The following is a 9046-nucleotide window of genomic DNA, read 5'->3' as shown; positions in this document are numbered from 1 at the left end:
GCAGGTTCTTCATCTGTGAAATGGGGATAATGACAACTATTTTCCTTGGTTCTACCTGGCATGTAGCAGGTACACAATAAATATAGTATTATTTACATATAATAGTATCATCCTTATCAGACAAAGGACTTCAGAGTCAGGAATTTAAGATTCTACAGCTGTACTACAGAGGTTTGCTGAGCCCCCTAGCTTTTGGTAGTGTAACTGAAAACTGATGGAATTTTTTATATATTTTAATTTTCAGCTAGTCATCAAAGCTTTTACAATTTAGAGAGAATTTCAAACATAACCAAGACTACAGTGCTAGGAGGGAATATGAAAGTGGTGATCTATTGAGTACTTTTAATTTTTTTTACCGCCTTAAATTTTTAGCCAAATTTGTTTCTAAACATGAAAAGTTGCTATTACTGTTTTTGCCTTTTGTGAGAGACAAATGCCATTTGTTTGCTCTCAGCCTTGGGGGGAAATGATTATATGGCTACTTGTGGAAATGGCTAAGCAGGCAGTTCGTATCTTGGGAAATTGCGGTTTTGTTAGTTCATCATCTGTCGTTAGTTCCTGCTCTTGAAGAGAAGAGCAAGCCTTGGAGGGTTATCTTTAACAAATGACACAGTGTGGAGTGGGACTTCCACACTGTGAAACTGCCATGACGGCTGGCCTAGGCACTAGCACTAGCCCCTTGAGGTCCATCACTTCATCTTCGGTGTTTCATCTTCGGTATTCCTCGGTGTTTCATGTAGTGTCTGGCTCTTGGAGGTGCCCACTAAGTTTCAAGCTAAATACTGGAATGTGTCCTTTCATTAGTCAACTTGATTTTTAAAAATTTTTTAATTTTGAAGATGTGGAGTACAAGTCAGGGTTAGGTGTTCAAATGTTCATTATGCAAGTGCCCTTGCTGATGAGGTGTGCCCTTCCCCCGTCCTGGCAGTTTCAACTTGATTTTTACTTTGTGACTTCCATTTGATTAAGCTAGACCTCACTGTGTCTGTCATGTGTGATTGGGCACTCTTTAGCCCTCTCTGTGATGTAGCTGAAATGAAGCAGCTCCAGTCAGTTTTCTGTTTAATACTTTGAAACAGGGATTATAGTTACACACAGGTTGAGGAACTGGTGGTCAAGTCTGAGAAGGGGCCAAATCTGCCACTTCTCTGACATCAGCATCATAATTTCCAAATGTGAACTTCAGCCTTCAACTTTGAGGCCTGCAAAGGTATGCTGCTCTTCTGAAATAGATTAAATATCAGTTTTTCTGAATGTACACATTTTTCCTGTTTTCTTCTCTCACTCTCAGAAATACATGCAAAGAACTTCAGTCCATAGTTGTGACTATTCCTAAAATGGCCAGTAATGTTTTCCTTATTCTGCTGACAGAACATCTGATGTTAAAAACACATAGTCGACTGGGCTCGGTGGCTCAGCCTATAATCCTAGCACTTTGGGAAGCCAAGGCGAGTGAATTGCCTGAGCCTGCGGGTTTGAGACCAGCCTGGGCAACTTGGTGAGACCTCGTCTCTACAATAAATCAAAAATTAGCCTGGCATGGTAGCGCATGCCTGTAGTTCCAGCTACTTGGAAGGCTGAGGCAGAAGGATCGCCGGAGCCCAGCAGTTTGGCGCTGGAGTGGCCATGAGTGTGTCACTGCACTCCAATTTGGGCAACAGAGTGAACTCCAACTCAAAAAAAAAAACCAAAAACCAAAAAAACCCCCCAAAAACAAATAGTCATTGTGTTTCACGTTTCTTAACTTCTTTGCAGTATGCGTTTCTTTACCTAATGACAATACTGGCCAAACCGAGCACTGTGGTTGTATCTACCAGATGTGGAAATCCTGCCCCAGGCTTGCCTGATGACATCCTCGAAATTACATGTGTCTGTAAAATGATCATGTGAGGGAAGAGTTCTGTTTCTGTTTTTTCTGTTAGTAACTTAGGGTTACACTTAGGGTGCTGTAAAAGTACTTTTGGTTCTGTCACAATCTGGGTAAATGTACTTAACATTGTAAAACACTAGCTTTTCAATGACAGACAGATAAATTTTTCAACTTGATGTCAATTTAATTTAGTTTTAGCTTTTTTCCCCTCAGCTGTTTATATATGGAAACGTTCTGTCTATACTCGCCCCCAGTACACCCAAAAACCCAGAATTCTCTCCTCCTGCTCCCCTGAATTTATTTTTAAAATAATCTGTATATGCCCACTGCTTTGTTTTGCTTTTAACTCATTGTAATATGGGGCCTTGTGAGTAGAAAGATGAGTTAAAAATATAATGTAGCAAACTGCTCTCCAAGGCCCCTCTTGCCCCTTGTCTGTGTGGGAATTCACCGGGATCCTCAGCTGAGCAGCTTTTAAAATCCAGTGAGCTCACTTTCTTACAGCTTGCACTGTTGCCCTCTCCTGATTTACAGTTGATTAGATTAATTGAATATGGTTAATAAGTTACAGTATGGCAAACTCTGAATTATCTCAGTTAATGAGGGACAGGGACAGCATGGAAAAATTAAATCTTGCCGACGATGCCTTTCCTCCTGGGTTTGTTTCTGCAGATACCACAAAACACATCATGTGAAACACATCAAGTTCACATGTCTTTATTCTTTGCTTTCTTTACCACACTTTTCCCTGCAGGTGAAACAAGTACACTGGAGCTGTAGCATTGGGGAAGGAGGAACAGGTTTGTTGGACTATTTGTTAGATTACAATTGCAATCCCCAATTAACACCAGCTTTCGCCCGGCATGGTGGTTCACTTCTGTCATCCCAGCATTTGGAGAGGCAGAGGCGAGAGGATTGCCTGAGCCCAGGGATTCGAGAGCAGCCTGGGCAATTTAGTGAGACCTTGTCTCTACAATAAATAAAAAAAAATCAGCCAGGTGTGGTGGTGTGCACCTGTGGTTCCAGTACTTGCAAGGCTGAGGCAGAAGGATCACCTGAGCCCAGCAAGTCGAGGTTGCTATGGCCATGAGCGTGCCTCTGCACTCCAGCCTGGGTGACAGTGAGACTCCAACACAAAAAAAAAAAATAGCAAAAAAAAGCCAGCTTTCAGGTGGAGTGTGTGAGTTGGTTGTTGGTGGGGTTTGGTGTGCTTTTTTGTGTTGTTTTCCCCATATAAATAATATTATACTCTATGCTGAGAGATTTTGCCAGGGCAGCCCCTAATAGCTTCTTTAATCCAGAATCTTTTTTTTTTAAGTTGATGTCTCACTCCGTTGCCTAGACTGGAGTGCACTGGCACGTTCGCCACCACCCCAGCATCGACCTGCTAGGCTCTGGCAATCCTTCCATCTCAGCCTTCCAAGTAGCCAGAACGGCAGGCATGCACTACCATGCCTGGCTAATTTTTTTATTTATTGTAGAGACGAGGTCTCACCATGTTGTCCAGGCTGGTCTCGAACCTGCAGGCTCAGAAAGTCCTCTCACCTCAGCCTCCCAAAGTGCTAGGATTACAGGCTTAAACCACCACACCCAGCTAATCCAGAATTTGAAGTATACTTGTAGTGATTACTATTTTCACTATCACATGTGTAATATTTTCTTCAAAATTGATTAATGCAAAGATAATATAAGAGCAAGTATGTAATTTTGAAAGTCATCTCACATTAACATACTTACCCTTACATAACCACTTTGTTGGTTTACATGTTGCCTTCCTTATGCACATTTATTTTCTACATAGTTGCACATATAGTGCATTTATATTTTGCTACTTTTATTACATTATAACATAAATAATTTCCAGGTTTCTATAGAATTTTGATAACCATCAAGGATCAGTTCCTTTTTGGTGAATAAAGCACAAAGCCTTCAGTGACTACTTCAGCATTGAAAGTCAGAGATGGGAGAAGCTCTTTTCTAGGAAGTGTGTCTGGACTTATCTGAGAGAAGACATAGCTTTTGATCGCTCTCTCCTAGGCATTCTCTTGTGGAAATAAGGGCCATTGCTTTCTGAGGCTCAAGGTCAGGCTAGAGACTTCCAAGTGAGTCTTTTGTATCTTACATGCCTGTCAGTGGGGGCGACTGCCTGATGATGACCTGTTTAAAAAGCATATTTTGAACTTTGAAAAACGTGATTGAGGAAGACAGGCGCTCACAGGCATTCAGTGCTCCTTAGCATATTTCTCCAGGATTTAGAGAGAACTGCCCATTTTGAAAGAAGTGGGCAAAGAAAAACATAAGGTAAATAATTCTGTCCAAGATTGAGGATGATTCTGTGAAATCTATGCAGTTCCTTGCTCTAATACCTAAAGCCTCTTCCTTAGTTATGGGGGAGAAAGAGGGGGCCTTCAATGGGATGTTCTACTTTGGATTTGGTTTTATAAAAACAAGCTGATAGAGCCAGGCGCAGTGGCTCATGCCTGTAATCCCAGCGCTTTGGGAGGCTGAGGCAGGATGATCACTTGAGACTGGGAGTTCGAGACCTGCCTGGGCAAGATAGCAGAACCTCATCTCTACAAAAATATAAATCTTATCCAGTTGTGGTGATGTGAGCTTGTGGTCCTAGCTACTTAGTAGGCTGAGGCAGGAGAATCCTATGAGCTCAGAAGTTTGAGGCAGTAAGTTGTGATGGCACAACTGCATTCTAGCCTGGGCGACAGAATGGGACCTTGTCTCTAAAAATAAAAATAAACTAGCTGATAAAATATAATTTGACATAAATTTTTTGGTCAATTGTAGAAAAATTATATATGGTACTAGATGATTCTCCAAACCATTAAGATGCTGGGATGTCTTTTTTTCAGTTGATGTCTCACTTTGTCACCCAAGCTGGGTGGAGTACAGTGGTGTGGTCATGGCCCACTCCAGCCTCAACTTCCTCAGTCTCTCGAGTAACTGGAACTCTGCCTCAGTCTCTCGAGTAACTGGAACAACAGGCATGCATCACCACGCCCAGCTAATTTTTGATTTTTTTGTAGAAACAAATTTCACTACATTGCCCAGGCTGGTCTCAAGCTTCTGGTCTCAAGTGGATTCTCCCACCTTGGTCTCCAAAAGTGTTGGGATTACAGGCATGAGCCACTGTGCCTGGCCAAGAATGGCTTCTTAAAAATAGTCTGCTGTGGCCAGATACAGTGGCTCACACCTGTAATCCCAGCACTTTGGAAGACAGAGGCAAGAGTTCAAGACCAACCTGGGCCACACAGTGAAACTTTGGGAGGCCGAGGCGAGAGGATTACTTGAGCCCAGGGGTTCGAGACCAGCCTGGGCAACTTGGTGAGACCTCGTCTCTACAATAAATTTTTAAAAATTAGCCAGGCATTGTGGTGTGCACTTGTGGTTCCAGCTATTTGAAAGGCTGAAGTGGAAGGATCGCCTGAGTCTGGCAGGTCAAGGCTGCAGTGGCCATGAGCGTGCCACTGCACTCCAACCTGGGCGACAGAGTGAGACCCTGACTCAAGAAAAAAAAAATCTATGAATACCCTTCAGGTTTTCCTTTCTCTTCCTTCTTATCCCCTCTTTCCTGAATACTTTGGGATCTGGAATTAGGGAGAATGATGATTGAATGTGAAGTCCGCTGTGGCATATTTTGACAAACCTCTCATTTTCTGCTTTGGATATAGTTATTATTCATTCTTTGTATATTTAAAGTTTAAAGTGGCAGTTAACTGGGGGACAAGGGAGACAAAGGAAAATATGATGTGTTCTAGGTCCTTCCTTGATCCAGACTGCTCCTTAAGTCTGAAACATAGGTTAATGATGAGCTGAGATTGATCAACCCAGTTGTAACACTGTATTCTGTTAAAAGCCAAGCCAAAGAAGTAATAGAACACAGGCTCCCTTAGTTCCCTACAGTTAGAATAGTGTCTTTGTTATTTTAAGGTGAATGGTTGTGTATTTACATATGTATAATTGACTTATCTTTTACTATGCACACGAAGATCACAGTGTTGTCAGCTTTAAGCTTTTCTATCAGAGGATTGTGCTTACAAATCAGGAGAGCATAATCATTGGTAGTTTTTCATTTTTGATTGGGAAAAATGATATGCTGTTTGTGCCATTTTTGTTGATTTTTGTCTCATTATTTTACTTGCATGTACTCCATCTGTTTGTTTTAACATTACTCATTAGCAAGAGCTTATTATCCATCCATCATTCTGGCTGCTTTAAGTACTGCTTAATTTCACAATACTTTTGTGGTATTGATGTTGGTTTCGATCAAGAAAAGCCTCTTGCTAACTTGATTCAGAGTACTGGGAGTTTGCAGTTATGTATGTTTATTTTATAATTGCTGGCCACTTTTCTTTTATCTAGAGAAGAGTCACTAGGAGGAGAAGAGGGTGGGAAGCGGGCAGATAGGGTCTTCTGCCTCCAGTAATTTGATATAGGCCCTTCCTCTCTCCCTCCTCACAAAATTGTGGATTTATATTAACTAGGTGGGGAAAATTACTAAATTTTGCATTTTGTACCAGTATAGGCTGCAATCTGTCTATACATAGTGACTTGGAAAATAAGAAAATAAATATAGCTGGAGCTTATTATAACCTTAGTTGCTATTGAATATATTACATGGATAACAATCTTTTATTTTTTCTCTTTTAAGAATTCATTCAAAAAGGGGAAAATATATCCTGTGTTTTTAGTTGTGCTATGTAGTGTTATTAGTTCTGTTGCTTTTTAATTTTGTTTTTTCTTTTTTAACTTTCACTTGTCTCTAAATGAATGGAAAATATGATACATGGTCAGTACTTGGGAAGATCCAGAGGCTCAGTTTCACTGCATTTTTGGTGCAACATCATTGGAATGTAGTTGTAATTTTTTTCCAGTAGTAATTCTAATGATTTGGCAGTATGGTTTTCCCATAACAATAGTGCATAAAAACAGGGATTTGCTTTTTTTTCTTAACCTCATTTTTAAAATGACTACTGAGTATTTCCTTCACCCTTAAATGAAACAGACCTAACTCTGAGTTGTCAAAGTTCCAACAAGGAAATTCTAGGTGTAGGAAAGTGGTAGTGACTCATACTAGCAGGTTTTCCTGCTATGACAGTATGCTTTCTTGGAAACCACGGATGCGGCAGAGGACTTGCAACTGGCTTTGTTTTGGAACACTTTGATTTTTGAGATAGTCATGAACTAATAATGGGGAAAGAAATGGAGATCTCGAAGGCGTTCTGAACTTTTATTCTTTGAGAAAAGTTGGTTCACGAATAAGGCCCTTATGAAAAGAGACTTTATTGAGGGCAAAACATCTATTCATTGAGAGTCTCTGAAATCCACATTTTTACATCCGCAGGCTCATTGCTACTTCCAGATTGAGTAACACTTAAAACACATTTCCTTTTTAAAGTGCAAGATTTGCAAAAGAGAGTTGTTATGCATTCGTTTGGCCCATCCCAGATGGTGAGCTGAATGCTGGGTAATCTCTGCTCGCTCCTTAATCAGATTTAAAATTCTCAGTGCTTCCTAATTGCTTCTGCATACGTTATCTGAGTTGCTGGAGCCGTGTTATTACACTTTATTTGCTACTTCTATCTTTCTTGACTTTTGGTAGTTCTGGCATTTAGAAACCTTTTTATTTGTGACTCAACACAGTTATATTTTAGTAGTTATCATTCGATATATAATTTTTATATTGCCCTTTTATTTCCCAAAGCTATTTTAAGGGTTAATTAGATAATTATATTTGTCTTATAGATTAGAGCCCTTTGAGACTCTCAAATATAGAAATTACTTTAAAACTTTTTTTTTTTTAAGTCTCACTGTTGCCCAGGCTAGAGTGCAGTGGCATGCTCACAGCTACAGCTCAGGCGATCCTTCTGCTTCAACCTTTCAAGTAGCTGAAACTACAAGCATGAGCTACCATGCCTTGCTCTTTTTTTTTTTTTTTTTAATTTACTCTGGAGACGAGATCTCATCACATTGCCTAGGCTGCTCTTGAACCTGTGGGCTCAGGCAATCCTCTTACCTCGGCCTCCCAAAGTGCTGGGATTACAGGCATGAGCCACCGCACTCAGCTAAAACTATTTTTAACTATACTATTTTTATATTTGAATGTTTATGGCTCAAAGAAAAATTAGTAAATGCTTACTAATTTCTAGAATTAGTTTATGAGTTTGTTATCTTTTGTTGGTATGATTAGATTTTGTGGGTACAGCTGTCATATGAAAAATGTCAAGAATTGAATTTAATTCAGTAACAAGTAGAACATTTTAGAACAGTGTAAAGCCATACAGCTTTTTTAGCAGGAAGTAGTAATGTTTGTCACTGTTGATTTCTATATAAATGGTGTTTCATTTACCACTTCCTATTTATAGAATGGAAGAACCAAAGAAATCTGAAAATTCTAATCCGTCTTCTTAGGAGATCAGGTGTCTTTTTAAAAAGCAAGTGTTGGCTCACACCTATAATCCCAGCACTTTGGGAGGCCAAAGTGAGAGGATTGCCTGAGCTCTTGGGTTCAAGACCAGCCTGGGTAACTGGTGAGACCTCATCTCTACAATTAAAAAAAAAAAAAAAAAAATTAGCCGGACATGGTGGCTCGTGCTTGTAGTTCCCAGCTACTTGGAAGGCTGAGGCAGAAGAATCACCTGAACCCAGCAGGTCAAGGCTGTGGTGGCTGAGACTGTGCCACTGCCCTCCAGACTGGGTGACAGAGTGCGACTCCCACTCAAAAAAAAAAAAAAAAAAGCAAGTTGTATTCTCAGGTCTTGTTAGTCTCGCTTAAAAAAATGCTTCCTTTTCCTTTGTTGGATTTAGCAAAGCTAACATAAATGTGTGGCTGGTATAAAAATATCTTCTGACTTCTAAACCTTAGACTTTTTAATTTTCAAACAAGAAAACCACTTGTAAATTTTAATATAAATAAACAAGAAGTTAAATAGCTCTAAATATATCCAGTAAAATTGGTACTTAGTGAACATAGCTTTATAACTTATATTAATAGCATGTGTATTTACAAAAGAAAAATGCCTTGAACTCTTCCCTTTCAATCTAAGTAGCATTCTTAATTAATAAATTAATTTTTTAATTTTTAAGTTGGAGAGTCTCATTCTGAATGTACCTTTTTTTTTTTTTTTTTTTTTTTTGAGTTGGAGTCTCACTTTGTCGCCCAGA

General features: G+C 39.7%; 1 protein-coding gene across 1 annotated transcript in view; it reads left to right on the top strand.

Moving 5' to 3' along the window:
- Positions 1 to 646: 646 nt before the first annotated feature.
- LOC103262463 (ras-related protein Rab-8B) overlaps positions 647 to 9046 on the top strand; it is a 39810-nt gene continuing 31410 nt past the window's right edge. The window contains exons 1-2 of the mRNA XM_021713377.1: positions 647 to 736; positions 1756 to 1886. Coding sequence (XP_021569052.1) covers positions 647 to 736; positions 1756 to 1886 — 221 coding nt within the window. The remainder of the gene's footprint in view (positions 737 to 1755; positions 1887 to 9046) is intronic.

This window comes from Carlito syrichta, unplaced genomic scaffold (genome assembly GCF_000164805.1).
Source record: "Carlito syrichta isolate Samal-C Ts95f unplaced genomic scaffold, Tarsius_syrichta-2.0.1 Scaffold304512, whole genome shotgun sequence".
Lineage (NCBI taxonomy): Eukaryota > Metazoa > Chordata > Mammalia > Primates > Tarsiidae > Carlito > Carlito syrichta.
This window is presented reverse-complemented; position numbering and strand designations above follow the sequence as displayed.